Here is a 19,357-nt window from a genome sequence, read left to right on the forward strand (position 1 = left end):
TTGAACTTTTACAACATGCGGCGTAACAAACTAACATAGATCCGGACAACAACTTGTTTATTCACTATTCAATAAAGTGATTGTCAAATATTTTGATGTCGGTATTAAACATAGTTCTTACAACCAGTTTTCACGACGGGAACTTTTGAATAGTTGTAAATTCAACGGGTATCTTTTATTGTAAAAATCATGTTTGTGTAGTATTTTCTGTTGTATATTTGAGACTTCATTTTCTACGTTAGGCCTTCCGTTTATAAGACTTGAAAGAAACATAATTACAAAATTAATGTTAAAGAAAGATAGCTTAAAATTATACAATATCGTCGTCTTTTTTCAGCTTGTTCAGAACGCTTTTCTATATTTTCTTGAAATTTATTTCTAGGAGGTGTGTGAAATGAATGGCGGGACGCTGGTACATATATACAGTGGCACTGATATTAAACTCATTGTTAATGGTTTCAGAGACAATGCCATTACTGCCAAAGGTAACATTTGATCAGTGCATGAATACACAGCTTTAATTCCTAAGTAATTCTAAGCCCGCTCCTTTTGGATTTCTGATGTATGTATCTGTCAAAAAGCAAGCATAATAATAATACACAGTGAGTATAATTTATTCCTTTTTGATATTTTATGAAACTTAAATGAGCCGTGCCATGGGAAAACCACCATAGTGGTTTTGCGACCAGCATGGATCCAGACCAGCCTGTGCATCCGCGCAGTCTGGTCAGGATCCATGCTGTTCGCTAACAGTTTCCCTAATAGCAATATGCTTTGAAAGCGAACAGCATGGATCCTGACCAGACTGCGCGGAATCGCAGGCTGGTCTGGATCCATGCTGGTCGCAGAGCCACTATGTTGGTTTTCTCATGGCACGGCTTAAATACAATCACGAAAAAGCAAATTATTGGAAGCAAGCTCCGATGTCCTGACAGAACGCCGGCCTATATATCCTAAACAATCAATGACTTCTAAAGATGTAAGTTTGAATATAAAGTGCTTACATTACCACCAACAAGTTTTGACATTCCTGGATCGAGTGATAGAACATTATTGGAGCATCGTGTACATTGTAAGGGATGAAATGCATATTGTGGTGGTGTCGGTAAAGACAACACCTTGTCCTTGTATTAGTCGATATCGGCAAAGTCACTACCTTATCTTAGTACCAGTCGATGTCTGCATAGACAGAACCTTGCCTTGGTACCAGTTGATGTCTGCATAGACAGAACCTTGCCTTGGTACCAGTTGATGTCTGCATAGACAGAACTTTGCCTTGGCACCAGTTGATGTCATTAAAGCCAACACTTTACCCTGGTAACAGTAAATGTCTGTAAAAACAACACCTTGCTTATGTACCAGCTGATGTCGGTAAAGACCTTAGAATCAGTCGATTCGGTAAAGTCAGCACCTTGCCTTGTAACAGTCAATATTAGTAAGAAGACCTTAATCTGGTATTGGTAGGGTGACTTCGGCCAAGAAAGTCCACTATTTCTAGGGGTAACCCGGACCAAATTTGTAACAAGGCATGTTATATACCGGAATTTTCGTAATGGTTTGTAGATTCTGAAAGTGCCGGTGTAATGAAGTATTTCGACCCCCATAGAATAACGACCCCCCGGTCATTATTCTATAGAAAATGTGACTCCTTTTCTGTAAAATATTGACTCCCCTTATAAAAAATTGACTCCTTTTGAAAACTCTATAGAATAACGACCCCGCGGTCATTATTCTATAGAAAAACTGACCCCTCCAAGTAAAATACTGACTCCCTAAAGATGACTCCCTTCGAATCTCATAGAATAACGACCCCGGTTATTATTCTATAGAAAAAGTGACTCCTTCCATGTAAAATACTCACTGCCGAAATTACTACATTCGAACTCTCATACAATATCGATTCCCGGACATTATTCTATTTAAATAAGTTACTCTTTCTGTGTAAAACACCGACTCCTAAAAAGACTTTCGACGAAAATATCTATTAAAAAGTGATCCCAACCAAACCTCACGGACAATTTTACTAAATCTACAACTCTAATACCCTCCATTGCCAATAGTTAACATTTTGATTGTACTACTACTACTATTAGTAACTATTAAAAAGTGATCCCCACCAAACCTAACGGACAATTTTACTAGATCTACAACTCTAATACCCTCCATTGCCAATAGTTAACATTTTGATTGTACTTCTACTTCTATTGCTATAGGAGAGATCGTGTTTGTACACAAATCCGTTGTATATTCTATTTTTAGAACTGATAAGACAAAGATCGGGTGGGCAGACGCCGAGCGTCCATGTTTTTTGTTAACAGTGATGTTTTTCTAACGGCTTAAACTTTCTTAAAATACAAATAATATCAATATATTTTTGATCAATGGAAAGAATATAAAACAAGCAATTTATTGATAACTTTTAATCATTATTTCGAAATAAAATGGATTAATTATGAACGCTTAACTTACAGTGTTTTTTCTAAAAGTTTAGAGCATCGCTACGTCGCTATTAAAATCATATGTCATTTAAAACGGTTATTCATTTTCAAAAGATATTTGAATAAGAAAATATGAAAATCGTAAGCATTTCAAAACTTTTTGAATTTTTAAAATCCATAAATGAACGAAGAAGTTGTTAAAAATTGAAAATTCCGATCCCATACACAAACGATGTAAAATATTTTGTTTTACCCACCACCAGATAAACAGGTGTTGATGCGTGACGTCAGGGCGATCACGTCTATTACTACATGTACTTCTTCTTCTTCTTCTACTACTACTACTACTTCTACTACTACTAATACTACAACTGCTACTACTGATACTACTATACCTGCTTCCACTAATACGTCTTGTACATCTACCTCTTCTTCTCCCGCTGCTGTTGTTGCTGTCACTTATTCCTCTGCTGCTGCTGCCACTGCCGCTCCCGCTGCCACTGCCACTACCACCACCACCACTACTACCACTACTACTACTTTCTATTGTTGCCGCTACCGTACTTTACTGCCACTGCTATAAGTATTGCAACTTCTATTAATACTAAGTTCTATGCTAGCAGTTTCTTGTGCAGTTTTCTTTTGAAGAATTACTTCATACCGAAGTTTGCAAGGATTATTGACACTGGTGTGTTTTGTGAACGTATTGTGAATTGTTATATTTTCCTGAAAAAAATGTATACACCAAGATACAGTGTCTAGAAACAGAATCCCTTTTCCCGTTGCGGAATGCTCTGATTTCTGTGTCAAGTGATGGTATCTGGGGCTAATGGTCAAACGGAAGGACGGACGGACAAGAGCAAATCTATATGCCCCCTCCCCCGAGTGGGAATAAAATGCAGCAATTAGACCTTAGATACATGAGTTATCACTAAATTTGACCAAATGACCGGGGGTCGTTTTTTTATGGGAGTCAATATTCTTCGTGAGGTTCAGTTTACTTCACGTGGGGGAGTCATAGTACTATGTTCTGGAGGTCATAATACTATGACCGGGGGGTCACTTTTTCTATAGAATAATGACCGGGGGTCATTATTCTATGGGGGTGGAAATACTTCATTATTACACCGGCAGCCTGATAAACGCCAGACCGTTACGAACATTTTGATATATATCTTGCCTTGTTAAAAATTGGGTCCCGGTTAAACTTTTTGAATGGCCTAATTGTCGCCCTACCATATCAGTCGATGCCAGCAAAGAAAAACACTTTACCTTGGAACCAGTCTATGTAGGTTAAGACAAAACCTGGCTTTTGTACTAGTCCATGTCGGTAAAGACGACACCTTGCCTTAGTACCAGTCGATTCGGTTAAGTCACCACCTTGCCTTGTTAACAGCCGATGTCGGAAGAGACAATACATTGCCTTGGTAACAATTGAAATCAGTAACGAAAAAACCTGAATTAACTTGGTACCAGTCAATGTCGGTAACACATTGCCTCTGTATATATGTAATACATATTAATACTATTTGTTTAGTTCGCACTATAAATATTATACGCCATATCAATTTACTTTATATTTTCAGAACACCTGTGGACGGGCGGGAGGTTTGATTCAGAAATGAGTGAGTGGTATTGGTGGTCCAAAGATGTAAAAACCGTGGTAGACCTGTCAACGCTCACTTCCGGAACCTTTGACCCGGATACAGGCAACTGTATCATATGGTCAAGCACGGACTTTAGCCTATCCAACCACTTCTGCGATAAGCAACTTACTTTCTTGTGTCAGAGAGAAACTGGTTATACAATAAAAGATGGTGATTGGTTCTCAGTAAATGGCCGAGAAATAGCCTTTGTTTCACAAGAAAGTACATGGGAAGCGGCGGAGGTAAAAGTATCTAAATTATATCTAACATACTGAATGAACTATGTTTTCAATAAAGTGTTCAAGCTACGTATTTAGATTTTGAATAAACTTCAAGAAGTGCTTCTTCTGGAAATTATTTTCATGATCAGAATTTTCCGAAACGCATCTTAATTACCTTCCCAACTTAGACCTTTAAAGTAGTAGAAATTAAAGATTTTGAAAATAAGAAATTCAGTCTTCACGGACATGTATTCAAACCCATTCGAGACTTCTAACATTTTTTTAGGTTCATTACCTCAGTTGTATTTTTCATATTTGCAACACATTTTCAGCTAATTTCAAATATTTTGCAGACGGTCTGTAAAGGGAACGGTGGAACATTAGCTTATGTTACTGACAGAAACGAAATTGACCAGGTCCTCATAGCGCTAGAAAGAAGAGGATTCTTGTCACCAGGTAAATGGAATAATAAAAGGTCAAAATAAAGTTTACGGTGCCTGTACGATGAGTGATAGTGTAATAAGAAAAGTATTTAATGTGATGGTTTCCGTAATGAATATCGTTTATTTCCATGCGATTACGTATTTTCCGTATATAATTTCGTCATTCTCCGTATACACGCTACATCAGCAGCCGGAAAATGCCGAAATAGTATCGGGATATTACGTTATGTCACGTAAATTGCCGATTGTCATTACGGGTCCATTACCTGAAAGAGGTATTAGTTACCAGGGAGTCAAACCTAAGCAATACCAAACAGAAGAATGTAATAATATCAGGGCTCCATATTATTGAGAAAACAGGTAGGAAGTAATAGTATGTGGAAAGACACCATGTAAATTCACTGATATTTTGATTTCAGCTGGTTTGAATTTGTAACTCTAGTTTTCATGTTTGCTTTAGTGTACGCTGTGTACATCGTTTGTGCAGGGTGTAATATGTAATTGTTGAATATTTAGAAAATTGAATAAATTAGTCAAACAAAGCATTTTTGCACAGAGCGTTCCAGATGAGTCGAGTCTTGAATATTAGCCGAGTTTGCTTCCCGGGAAACCAACATAGTGCGTTTGCGACAAGCATGGTTCCTGACCACAGTCTGGTCAGGATCCATGCTGTTCGCTAACGGTTTCTCTAATTGCAATAGGCTTTAAAAGCGAACAACATGGATCAGGCTGGTCAGAAACCATGCTGGTCGCAAGCGCACTATGTTGGTTTTCTCATGGTGCGGCTTATATTAGCATGTTAGCTTATGGTAGCATGAAAAGGGAGTCAGTCACTATCTGCGCTTATGTGTTATGTTGTCATTATATCAAATATACAAATTATTGGTGAATAAAAACGTTTATATTCAGTTAAAATAACCAAAAATAAACATGAATTTGATATTTTCTTTAGCTAAAATTTGGCTTGGTGGAATGTACCTTCGAGACCAGTACAAGTGGATATGGCAAGCGACTGACATGCCAATAGAAAATTCATTGTGGTTGTCAGGGACGGCAGGAGATCCAAGCAGTTACCCTTACGATGTTTGTATCCAACTATACGAAGATTTCAATGTCGGCATGCACTACATTCAGAATGACCTGTGTACTCAGGAATATAGCTTTCTTTGTCAGAAATGAATATGACTGCGTATAGTATTCATTCTCCAGGAAGTTTAAAATCAAACATGACAATATAAACATTATATAGTCCTTTCCCGGAATTTTATGAGTAGTATGGGCATTGGTTTGCTTGTAAACAAACGGGCGCCATCTTGGATGACCTAGTTACTATAATTAGTAACTCATTTGCATATAAGAATTCATAATAAGTGCGCGTGTGCGGCGGCCATTTTGAATTCTAATGACGTATTTATGAAAATGCTTAGGAATGTCTTGTATACTTATCTAGGGCGTGCTCGCGCATGTCGAGGGTCAGCCCTACAGGTCACAAGAGCCTAAATAGTTTTCCCTATATATTCTATATAAAACTGACTTTTTTCAAAGAGCTAGCAAACAGAGCTAGACCCATTTCAGAGAACAAATCCTTTCCTCATTTTAAAGAGTTATGATAAAACTGATATAAAATGAAGAGAAAAGTAGGGGTCATGTATCTTCTAAGAGAGATTTCTCTGGTCACATTACTGTAAACTGACATCAAAATCACACTTTTGTGACCCGGAAGTACTACTCATACTAAAATTGAGCTTGACTTCACCGAATACAACCTGCTCTCCCATGTTTCCTACCAAAATGTCAACAATACATCCACAGTGAAATTTAAACAAAAACTAGCCTCAATTTAGACCTCTGTTAAGTGAAAAAATTAGTATTCAAATACTTGACAGCCATTACGCGACTAGACCAGATGGCTCACACGCTGGTTCCTTTTAGTTTAGTTAGGCTCGGAGATAACACGAAAACAAAAGCTATACCCGTGCTTAAAAAAAAGAATCCTCGTATAAAAAACCATTCGAAAGAAAATTTATAATATAATTACGTACTGCTGACCAGTCATTAAAACTATACGAGAATATCTATTTATAAAATGAAATTAAAAGAAAAACTATTACCCACTCAACGGATGTAAACCCGTCGATATCCCACGCTAAAATGAACCAACACTTTTAGAATACAGATTAATACCGTCGTTTCTAAACATAAAATAGCCAATCAGAAGGCAGGAAAACGAACCAATGTAACATCTCCAATAAAGTCGTTTTGACCGATGAAAACGTCAAAATTTTAACCAATCGACGCTCAATATTATTAACGAATGACATCGCGAGTTCAGAAAGCGAATCGTATATAAGAGAGTGCACAGCCGTCATCCATTGGAATTCATACGGGTGACATGGAAAACTTTACCGTTAACACTTTCACCGGCGCAGACGAATTTTGCGGGGATACAGGATTTCAGTCACGCGTTCTCTTCTGCAAATGACAACGGTAAGTCTGAATACTGATCAGAGAATAAACTATTTTGACAGGCTTAAACCCGTTCTATAACGTACAAATACGATGGTTTTACATCAACCCGATACGAAATACAATAGAAATAATTAACTAAATTATTCATACAACCTACCAGTCCGGATAAATTCGCCTAATGAATCAATGGTTGAATAGAAATATCGTTTCACTACCAAACAAGCCGATCGGAATGCATTATTTTGACAAGCGGTAACGTTTTTTCCAATACAGTTGAGACACGTATCGTTTTACGTCTACTCCACGCTACATATATATTGATTTAAAACAGCGCCGTTAACGCTTTATACTTTAATTATAGAAATGATTATAGCAAAATGTAAATGAATTTACCCGATACAAAAATGAAACAGAAAACCTAATTTAATCGTTCATACAACTTACCTGCCCGGGAAATAAATTCGCCAATGAATCAAATCTTTAGATGGTTGAATAGAAATATCGTTTAAACTTACCAAAACAGCCAATCGGAATGCAGTATTTTAAACAAGCGGTAACGTTTTTCCAATACACCTGACAGGTTAAGACCCGTTTTCGCTTTATCACTCCACGCTATGGTGTACATATATATTGATTTTAAAGAGCCCCCGTTTAACGCTCCTACATAAGTATAGAAAATGATTAAAGCAAAATGTCTTTAATAAACCCGATACGAAATGAAATACAAGCACCTAGTTTAAATCGTTCATACAGCATAAACCGTGATGTGCGCTTTACCTGAGACCCTTTTAAAACCGAATGATATTTACCTGTAGAACTGGGAGATATAAACCACTTCGCTACCTACAACCAATCAGGAAGCAGAATTTTGGACAAGCGATAGCGCGTAGTTAACATTTGGCCGAAATTATTGAGGCGTTTTTATAATTTCAGTGTATGCTTTATAAATACAAACGGAATTAAAAAGCTAGGTTATTGAGTTTATTTATTTCCTCTAACGGTTTTTAATGTGATAATAGAAAGAAATGTTTACTGTTCTTTAATGCATAGATGAATAACTATTGACACGGCAGTCAATAAGCACGAGGGCTGTCTTACCTTACCTATCTGTTAAAAAACGTAAAGTAAAAACATTTCTCATTATGCTTGGAACGGCTTTAGCAGTTTTTGGTATCAAATAAAAAGGTTTTGACGAGTACTATTGACAAAATGATTTGTTTTTTTTCACATATCCAAAATTGGCAGCGAATGAATTTACGGGGCGAAGTATAATCAATAGAGCCCAAAGAAAACGTTCTGATTAGTTAATATAACTTAAGCATTGCTTTGATTTGCTAGCGATACGGCGCATTTTGATTGGTTTAATTCCAAAGGAAGGCTAGCTTACGTTTTTAAAACTTGTCATTTTTGCGATATTTTGGTTCAAAGCTGTTCGAAACTGGTATGTTATTTTATCAATTAGTGAAACGATGTTGAAGAAATAAAATACAATAAAGGAATATGTTGTTTTATTTGTGTGCACCACCACACCTACCGACGCTTCATCTTTTCCGTTAAATCAAATTCGAATTTTATGGGTTTTATAAATAACAAAGACATATTGTACTTTCAATCTTTTATTCCCAAAAGCTTGTAACACATATACAGACTACATGTATCAACTAAAATAAGACAAAATAAAAATTATCATTCGACTTCTTGCGATACGCATCAAACGGTTTTAAAATGTCCTTCATTTTTCGTCCGGAACTTTCGGTTCATAATGTAATTACGCCAATACACCCCCGCATATGTTTGAATCCGATCCTGTATTTAAACTGAAGTTCATCCAAAACGCTTCTTTAACGCTTGCTCAAAATGAACTTTGTAGTGCCCCGGTCTATTACCAGTAAATCGAAAAATTCGTAGGCCCTCTTTTGGAAAGTAAAAGACCACCCAATGTTTTCCTGACCCCTGGCTCGTGTCTGTATTCGAAATGGACGTATTGTCCTCTACGTATTTGAAGTTGGTCCGCGGGCGCATATTGTCACAGGGTACTCTTTTAACATTTCCTCGAGTTCGTAGTTATTCATTTTAAAATGTATAGGTGTTCCAATCTATAGTATCTTGGGTCATACTTTCGCGATATTTCTTACGTCTTGGGCTGTCTAAATCACGACTCAAAGGTGTGTCCATTTTATACCTATGTCGCTTCAGATCACTATGCTTTCGTGACCGTCTTTTTTTCCGACCTAGCAATATCAACCGCTTGGGCTACGGGTGTCACAAGTTTTACTACGGGAAAATCTTCCCTTTTTGTTCTTGTTTCATGGCTTCCCTTCTCGTTCCTTTTTTAATTCGGCCATTTTTCTTCGATATGCACCGCTTCCTACAAAGTAACGGCCCATATGATCAGGCCGTACGTATCTCCGTCCCTCAGGTCTTTGAAATGTTGTATCCATTTTTCAGGGCCCGGTTTATCCGGGACCCATTGTTCTTTTTTATAATCGTAACCTTCTATGGAACCCATTTTGACAGGGTTTGAAAGTTTAAGCAAGCCAATCCTTCTTACAACTTTCATTCATCATCCGATTTTTGGGACGTCATCACTTTTTTTATTATTATCCCCATTGAATAGTCTTCTTTGGTTTTTGATGGGGCCACAACTCACAAAAAGGTCTTTTCTAAGGGCAATGGCTTGCCGAATAGATTCTTTGATAGTCATCCCGTGCTGATTTTTAAGTTTCTTGCCGACTGTATAATCTGCTGCTGAGTAGGGTCTTTTTGTAGTCATAAAAGTCGATTAGAATCGGGATAATTTTGTCTCAGTCTCTTCTTAGTTCAGGCAGCACGTCATTAGCGGTGTGACGGTACGCTCTTCAAAAGAGAGCCCTTGTTCCGTATAGTTGTTAACTTTAGCGCTGAATTGTTCTTTAATAGATTGTCTGAGAGGATACTGAAAACGCTTATCCCATATTTTCAGGGCGTGATCGCTCTTCTATAATCTCAACTTTTCTACGATTACCTGGAGGTCCCTTGATCAAAGATCTTTTCTTTACAAAGCTTGTGACATTATTCTATTTTCTGTTTCATCATCACTATCTCATCATCATCATCATCAACATCATCATCATCATGGTCATCATAATCCTCCTCCTCATCTTTATCCTTGTCATCATTTTTGTCAGATAAGAAATCCTTCTCCATTGAAATAGTCTTCTTGTTTATATTCATCATTCGTTCGTTTCTCTTTTCTGGATTGATCGCCTAAAAAATTTTTTTTTCGCGTAACGGTGTTGTTCTGGGGTGCTCGATTTTAAGTCTATTACCAAATAAACCGTGCGGTCTTGATGTCGCTCGTTCAACCGTTTCATAAAGATGTTACTAGACGAAGGGTAAATTCTTCTGGCCAATGTAGCAATTTGGTTGTCTGTCAATAGGATTTTAAAAACCCAGATACTGCGTATTCAAAGCGATATCTCTACAAGCTTTACCTTGAGGGAACAAATTTTGGGTGAGATATACGACAGATATGTTCCTGTGGTGACTGCCCTTGGTAAAGAGATCAGCAATTCTTTGATCGCTTTAGCTTCAGTCATAAAGTCGTCAAAGCCCAAGCAGGTTCCTTCGATTAACATTTATATATTGGGAATCGTTTAGGTAGTCTGGAATACCGTGTACAAATTCGACCCGGGAATTTCACGCCGAAGTTCATTTCATACAATGGTTGCCATTGTCCAAAACACCATATGATACGCTGAGGCTGAGGTCTTACAAGATTTGATGATAACAGTTTTCTTGTCCATTCAGTTTTTTTCCCCTACCACTTGGTCCCGAAACGACCATAGAAAATGGATGTTGAAACTGATCTCTCTTGAGATGTCCCATGCTGTAATGGCGGTGAAAAACTGTCCCGTGGCTTCGTCATTTCCGTGGACATAACGTTGATGTCTCCGCATGTTGTCGACCCAGAGAAAGACTGATGGCAAACAGGACACTGATGCATTTGTGAAATCGATGTAAGTATCTTTTATCAAAAAGACACTGCTTTATTTCTGTTTGCCATTTTACGCTTTCTTGGGGCAGAGGAGAAAGAAGAGGAGGAGGAGGAGGGGGAGTGGAGGAGGAGGAGGAGGAGTGAAGGAGGAGTGGGGGAGAGGAGTGGAGGAGGAGGAGGAGTGGAGGAGGAGGAGGAGTGAAGGAGGAGGAGGAGTGGAGGAGGGGAGGAGTGGAAGAGGAGGAGGAGGAGGAGGGGGAGTTTGGGGGAGGAGGAGAGAAGGAGGTGTGGGGAGGAGGAGGAGGGAGAGGAAGGTGGTGTAGGTATATACAGTAACTCGTAACCCCTTCAGTCATGGTTAAATTTACTTTTGACTTATATGCGTGTGATCCCTGTGCGACCAAAAAAAATGCGCCGTATCGCTAGCAATCAAAGCAATGCTATAAGTTATATTAACTAATCAGAACGTTGCTTTGGCTCTATTTTATTATACTTCGCCCCGTAATTCATTCGCTGCCATTTTGGAATGTGATTAAAAACAAATCATTTTGTCAATAGTACCGTCAAACCTTTCATTTGATACCCAAAAACTGCTAAAGCCGTTCCAAGCATAATAAAAGAAATGTTGTTACTTTACGTTTTTTAACAGATAGGTAAGGTAAGACAGCCATCGTGCTTAATTTACTGCCGTGGGCAATAGTTTATTCATCTATGTATTAAGAACAGTAAAAAATTCCTTTCTATTATTTACATTAAAAACCGTTAGAGGAAATAAATAAACTCAATACCTAGCTTTTTAATTCCCTTAGTATTTATAAAGTATACACTGAAATTATAAAACGCGCTCAATAATGCGGCCAAATGTTAAACTACGCGCTATCGCTTGTCAAAATTCTGCTTCCTGATTGGTTGTAGGTAGCGAAGTGTTATATACTCCAGTTCTACAGGTAAATATCATTCGGTTAAAGGATCTCAGGTAAAGCGCACATCACGGTTTATGCTGTATGAACGATTAAACTAGGTGCTTGTATTTTCATTTTCGTATCGGGTTTATTAAAGACATTTTGCTTTAATCATTTCTATACTTATGTATGAAGCGTTAACGGCGCTCTTTAAAATCAATATATATGTACACCCATAGCGTGGAGTAGCGTAAAGCGATACGGTCTTAACCTGTCAGGTGTATTGGAAAAACGTTACCGCTTGTCAAAATACTGCATTCCGATTGGCTGTTGGTAGTGAAAAAGATATTTCTATTCAACCATCTAAAGATTTGATTCATTAGGCGAATTTATCCGGACAGGTAAAGTTGTATGAACATTAAATTAGGTATTTCTGTTTCATTTTCGTATCGGGTAAATTCATGACATTTTGCTATAATCATTTCTATAATTATGTTTTAAAGCGTTAACGGCGCTGTTTTAAAAACAATATATATGTAGCGTGGAGTAGACGTAAAGCGATTTCGTGTCTCAACCTGTATTGGAAAAAAAGTTACCGCTTGTCAAAAAAATGCATTCCGATCGGCTGTTGGTAGTGAAACGATATTCCTATTCAACCATTATTCATTAGGCGAATTTATCCGGACTGGTAGGTTGTATGAATAAATTTAGTTAATTATTTCTATTGTATTTCGTATCGGGTTGATGTAAAATCATCGTATTTGTACGTTATAGAACGGGTTTAAGCCTGTCAAAATAGTTTATTCCTGATCAGTATTCAGACTTACCGTTGTCATTTGCAGAAGAGAAAAGCGTGACTGAAATCCTGTATCCCCGCAAAAATTCGTCTGCGCCCGGGGAAAGTGTTTTAAAGGTAAAGTTTTCCATGTCACCCGTATGAATTCCAATGGATGCGGCTGTGCAACTCTCTTATATACATTCGCTTTCTGAACTCGCGATGTTTATTCGTTAATAATATTGAGCGTCGATTGGTTAAAATTTTTTACGTTTTCATCGGTTTAACAAGACTTTATTGGAGATGTTTACATTGGTTCGTTTTCCTGCCTTCTGATTGGCTATTTTATGTTTAGAAACGGGCGGTATTAATCTGTATTCTAAAGTGTTGGTTCATTTTAGCGTGGGGTATCGACGGGTTTACATCCGTTGAGTGGGTAATAGTTTTTCTTTTAATTTCATTTTATAAATAGGTATTCTCGTATAGTTTTAATGACTGGTCAGCAGTACGTAATTATATTATAAATTTTTTTTCGAATGGTTTTTTATACGAGGATTCTTTTTTTTTTAAGCACGGGTATAGCTTTTGTTTTCGTGTTTTTCTCCGAGCCTAACTAAACTAAAAGGAACCAGCGTGTGAGCCATTGGTCTAGTCGCGTAATGGCTGTCAGTATTTGAATACTAATTTTTTCACTTAACAGAGGTCTAAATGAGGCTAGTTTTTGTTTAAATTTCACTGTGGATGTATTGTTGACATTTTGGTAGGAAACATGGGAGAGCAGGTTGTATTCGGTGAAGTCAAGCTCAATTTTAGTAAAGAGTAGTAACCCCGGGTCACAGAAGTGTGATTTTGATGTCAGTTTACAGTAATGTGACCAGAGAAATCTCTCTTAGAAGATACATGACCCCTACTTTTCTCTTCTTTTATATCAGTTTTATCATAACTCTTTAAAATGAGGAAAAAGGATTTTTTCTCTGAATGGGTCTAGCTCTGTTTGCTAGCTCTTTGAAAAAAAATCAGTTTTATATAGAATATATAGGGAAAACTATTTAGGCTATTGTGACCTGTTTGGGCTGACCCTCGACATGCGCGAACACGCCCTAGATAAGTATACAAGACATTCTAAGCATTTTCATAAATACGTCATTAGAATACAAAATGGCCGCCGCACACGCGCACTTATTTTTGAATTCTTTTATGCAAATGAGTTACTAATTATAGTAACTAGGTCATCCAAGATGGCGCCCGTTTGTTTACAAGCAAACCAATGCCTATACTACTTTTATGCATACATCAGTAAATTGACAATCGTTTTTGTAGAGTAATATTCATTCCCTGTTTCATTCCCTGTTCATTTTTACTTGGCGTTGTTTGTTTAGTTGTTTTTTTTTTCTTTAGAAAATGAACTTATACGTTAATGAAGTGCAATGACTCCCGGTATTATGAAGAGGTGTGTCAAAACGGACAGGATTTTGCACAAAGGTAATATGAGTGTATAAATGGCATATCTGTCACGCAAGTATGATGCGGATTGCGATCTAAGCGAGGGGTTGCATTATCGTAGGAATAAGCCTCGTATTGGTAAGGTTGAATAACCTCAATGAAACTATAAACTATAAGACCCTTTCACTGCTAGATGGTGCAGATGGAAATATCTGGCTCGCGGATAAATGTTTAGGCAGTAACGAGGCACTGTCTTTATTTGTATCATCATTAAAAAATCCTCAGCTAACTTTGATTGTGAGCACTTGACCCACTTTAGGGGCCGCTAGAGCTAAAAACAGATATGCCTTTAAATGACCTTAAATGAATTGCTTGATGAATCTTCATTAAACATGATTTGTAGCATCATTATAAAGTCTTCTACCAAGTTTGTTGAATTAATTTATGGTACATAGCTTATCATGCCTTTAAACGACTTCTTCTCATAAACCAAAATTTGATTTGCAGCATCGCGGTAAGGTCTTCTCCTACACCTTTTTTCAAGTGGAGATGTTTGCCCCTTTGTGGGCTGCTAGAGCTAAAAATTGAACAGAAAGCTGGAAACCTTTGAATGTTATTTTCCCAAGAAATGAAGGCAGTATCTTCATCAAACTTGGTGTGCAGGGTCACTGTAAGGTCCTCTCCTAAACTTATTCAAATGGAGGTACTTGGCCCCCTTGAACGTCCGTTACAGCTAAAAACAGAAAAAAACCTCTCTTGAATCGTTTGATGGATCTTCAGCAACCAGAGCTAAATATAGTAAAAATAAAAATATCTTAAAGTTGTTCAATTGGTAACGCATTTTTGGGCCGTCACAACAATATATAGAAAAAAAAACCTTCATTTAACTTTTATTTTAATGAACTTCTTAAAGGATGTTCACCAAACTTGGTCAGGACTCAGAAGAAAGGTCACTGAGATGATCAAGGACCTCTTCAGGTGAGCGACTTAGGCCAATATGGGCCTCTTATCAATAATTCATACGTAAGAAATGTGATTATGAATATATGCATTTTCTATCAAGAAATGTCAAACAAGTTTGCTGATGAATGAATTGTGGGTTATATTGTGGCAGGGCTAATTTGTAAAGAGGGTAGATCACTGAAAAAAGGATTCACTGGATTTAAGTGTAATATCTATACATGTTTTTGAAATGAATAACACCCGGAGTGTTAAATGGCAAATTCAGGGGCACATTGATAAACAAGAAATATCTTTAAAAATGATGGTCGGCGAATTGTAATAAGGAAAGAAGTTTATGAAATTTTCATCTAACATTCATCTTTCATCTAACATTTTTCAAATTGCAAAACTAAACACCGCACTTTAACAATTAAAATGGTTCTCTTTTAATTTTTCGCAAAGGTTTCGTAGGGTTGCAATTTTGTTTCGTTTATCCTTAGACGAATAATTACAGCAGTAGTTTGATGAAGATTCATGAATCGGTTCATGAGAAGAGGGCATTAAACGTGTTTATATTTTTAGCTAAATTGACCCCTATCCCCATTTGTAACAAAATAGCAGGAGACCTTACGATATTGTTACACATCGAGTTTGATAAAAATCCATTACATTTTAGTGGTTAATGCGAAGAAAGGCATATCTACTTTTAGCCACAGTGGTCCCTAATAGGGCCCAAGTTCCTATATAAATACATTTGGAAGAGGACCTTATAATGATGTTCCAGACCAAGTATGACAAAGATCCACCAAGCTGTTCATGAGACGCTGTATAAAGGCATTTCTAGTTTTAGCTCTACTGAGCAGCCCTAAAAGGGGTTAAATGTCCCAGCTGAACAAAGTTGGCTGCGGGCCTAATAAAGATGCTACAAATCAAGTTTGATTAGAATACATGAGAAAAAATCAATTAAAGGATTTTTTTATTTATTATTTTTATTTCTTTCTAAAAAAGGCCAACTGATCCCGCTTAAACAAATGCATATCCGTTATTCATGAATCTTTGGACAATGACGTCACACCTATAAAAAGTGAAGGTCAAGCAAAACATACAATTGTAATTATTTCAATATTTCTGTTTTATAAGCAAAGTTTGACCGTATAGTCATATCACATAGATAAACTGTATACCTTCATTTCAGAGTAATGAGATTCAGTCATTATATAGCATATATATATTAAAACAGATTTCAACTGAGTTCAATATTTGCATACCATACTAAAGAAAATTATTCATATATAATAAATCAGTTAAATATTTTATAACAAATATATCAAAGCAAACAAGTACTCATTTCAATATGCAATCTGAATAAGTCACAAAAGCAAGAAACCTTTTCATATACAGACGACAATTGTAACAAGGAAAATCTTTTAAAAAGCATTTCTCTACATAAAAGACTCTTTTTACACCCTTATTCATGTAATACGCAGACCGTATTCAGCTCTTTCTTTAATTTGATAAATGTTGGTATATGAACAGGTTTTTTATCATATTTATTAAACTTACTTATCATTTTGAGATATATCAATATTATTGCTAAATATACTGAGCCAAAGTTAGCTTTAAAACTGTGAACAGCTTCGTTTAGAATAAACGCTTTGTCTACATTTTACTCAGCGTAGCACAATCAACAGAGTGAAAGAAATTGACACTCTCGTCCAATCAGGCAGAGTGTTGCATAAATCTTCCATTTTGATAAATTATCTTAAATGCGTTATCAAGTAGTTTGATTTGCAAACTGAAGTCACGTGGCATAAGTAACGAAAACGAATTTAGACGGCGTCGCCGAAAAAAAAACCCGTGTTTTTGTCAATATGTTTTTGTAAATAAAACACGCAAAACTAAAATCTATTTCCATTATTGTTCCTTCTCTTGAGAAGGAACATTATAGTTTGGTAAGTCACACTTGACTGAGCTACTGATATCGAAAGCTGTTGTCATTACAAGCTGGCCAGTCAAACTCCGTGGCCTTAGAAATAACCTCTGACGTTAAAACTGTTCTTTCCTAATTGAGGCGACTCTCTGACTGAACGCGTCCATGGATTACATATTACTAAACCCGGGGATGGTTGACTGATTCTTTTATTTCCTCCATTCTTGAAGAACATAACATTATGTACAAACAGATAGACATATATCAGCAAATTTACATTTGTAACACAATGCGGGTTTGAATACGAGTTTTTATGTGCGCTATTTATAGAACTGTGTCAGATCATGCATATTTATGAAAGTAGTCCAGTAACATACAAGTTAAAGCATAGCAAAAGTTCCTTCTAGGGCATATCTATATAAATATAAAATGATCATCTTGTAAAATTTTGGTTGCAATGTCTGTTTTATACTGCCAAAAAATTTCAAGTAAGTATTTACGCTAGTTATTTAACATAAATTGTTAAATCCAACAACAAATTAAATCTGTTACCACTTTCAGTAGAGTAAATACGGCAATAAGACATTGACCCGGTTAATCATTTACGATTCGATGCGTGAATTTGTTGCAATTAGAGGGTCGCAATGGGGTTTGTTTTCATATATTAACTATGCATTTCAAGGTAACGATAATATTTAGTTGTTTACGTTTAAATTTGCTTATATATGTCTATCTGGTCGACTGAATGTATGTAATGTTCCTCAAGAATGGAGGAAATAACATCCTCGGGTTTAGTAATATGTAATCCACGGAATGCGTTCAGTCAGAGTCGCCTCAATTAGGAAAGAATAGTCTAACGTCAGAGGTTATTTCTAAGGTCACGGAGTTTTATTGGCCAGCTTGTAATGACAACAGCTTTCGGAATCAGTAGCTCAGTCAAGTGTGACTTATTGAACTATAATATTCCTGTTCCTTCTCAAGAGAAGGAATAATAATACAAATGACCTGCCTGTTCATATTTATTTGTGAAATACAAGCCGATTATTTTACAGAATTTATACTGTTTTAATGTTTTGTTCATTATGCATGAATATTTTACAAACTACGTAAACGTAGTTAATAAACAGAATAAACCGGAAAGAGAATACTGATAATAATCTTACCAAATTACCAGTCAGTCTTACAACTTTGTTTTAATCAAATACTTGAAACTGGGAGTGTTGTTCCATAAGGATTACATCACATTGTAACCACAAGTGCCCGTCCAGTCTTGGTGCCCATATGGGTGCCACCCCATCCCAAAAAATAAATAAATAAAAACACTGTTTTTAGCCTAAAACGAAAAAAAAATGAATTTTTCCCCCTATATAGTACTCTTACATGGAAAAGGTGCTTGTGTTGCCGTAACGCTATTGAGGTTTACTAGGACACGCTGTGGAACAACCGAAATGTCCAGTTCAGTACCAATGCAAGCTACCCTGCTGCCATTTACACATCGGACATTTAGAAAACCGTAAACAATTCTATTCTGCCTATACTAGTATACAACCTTAAATAACTTTTATTTTAATTCTAAGACGCCAACAACGGACAGGTTTTCTACTTTCGTTTGAAACAAAATGGCCCGGATCGTCACTGTTATTTTGCAAGTGTCTAGACAATTTGGCTTGTTTGAATTTAAATGTAAGTTATTTTAAGGCTGTTTACTAGGCAGAACAAGATTGTTTACTATTTTATAAATGCATGATGTATAAATTGCAGCAAGGTAGCCTCAACTGTTACTGAACTGGACATTTTGGTTGTTCCACAGCGTGTCCTAGTAAACCTCCATAGCGTTACGGCAACACAAGCACCTTTTCCATATAAGAGTATATAGGAAAACAATTTTTTTCAAATTTTTTTTTTGTTCGTTTTAGGATTTAAAACAGTTTTTTTAAACTTTTTTTTTGAGGGGCTGGGGGCGGCACCCATATGGGCACCAAGACTGGACGGGCACCTGTGATTGTGACGTTAATAAAATCACCAAAGGCGCGTAAACTATGTCAAAGACAGCAAAATCTGAAGATGTTAAGTTGAAATATTTCGTGCTCGAAAATTAGATGACAAGTTACACTCATGTAAGAAGGAGTTTTGTTCAGTTTGAAGATGGATATAAACACATGACACATTACA

General features: G+C 36.6%; 1 protein-coding gene across 1 annotated transcript; it reads left to right on the forward strand.

Annotated features, from left to right (window-relative positions):
* The first annotated feature begins 4,036 nt into the window (after positions 1-4,036).
* LOC123550313 (uncharacterized) lies at positions 4,037-5,991 on the forward strand. The gene is made up of 3 exons (XM_045338742.2): positions 4,037-4,326; positions 4,659-4,761; positions 5,701-5,991. The coding sequence occupies exons 1-3, from the start codon at positions 4,060-4,062 to the stop codon at positions 5,925-5,927; spliced, it is 597 nt and encodes a 198-aa protein (XP_045194677.2). The 5' UTR covers positions 4,037-4,059; the 3' UTR covers positions 5,928-5,991.
* The last annotated feature ends 13,366 nt before the right edge of the window (positions 5,992-19,357 follow it).

The sequence above is a fragment of the Mercenaria mercenaria genome, chromosome 6, assembly GCF_021730395.1.
Source record: "Mercenaria mercenaria strain notata chromosome 6, MADL_Memer_1, whole genome shotgun sequence".
Lineage (NCBI taxonomy): Eukaryota > Metazoa > Mollusca > Bivalvia > Venerida > Veneridae > Mercenaria > Mercenaria mercenaria.

Bases quoted from the DNA above. Each gene is read 5' to 3' on its own strand.
- LOC123550313 (XM_045338742.2), top strand. From the start codon at position 4,060: ATGAGTGAGTGGTATTGGTGGTCCAAAGATGTAAAAACCGTGGTAGAC. The intron at 4,327-4,658 runs GTAAAAGTATCT...AATATTTTGCAG, and splicing joins GTACATGGGAAGCGGCGGAG to ACGGTCTGTAAAGGGAACGG. The intron at 4,762-5,700 runs GTAAATGGAATA...TATTTTCTTTAG, and splicing joins AAGAGGATTCTTGTCACCAG to CTAAAATTTGGCTTGGTGGA.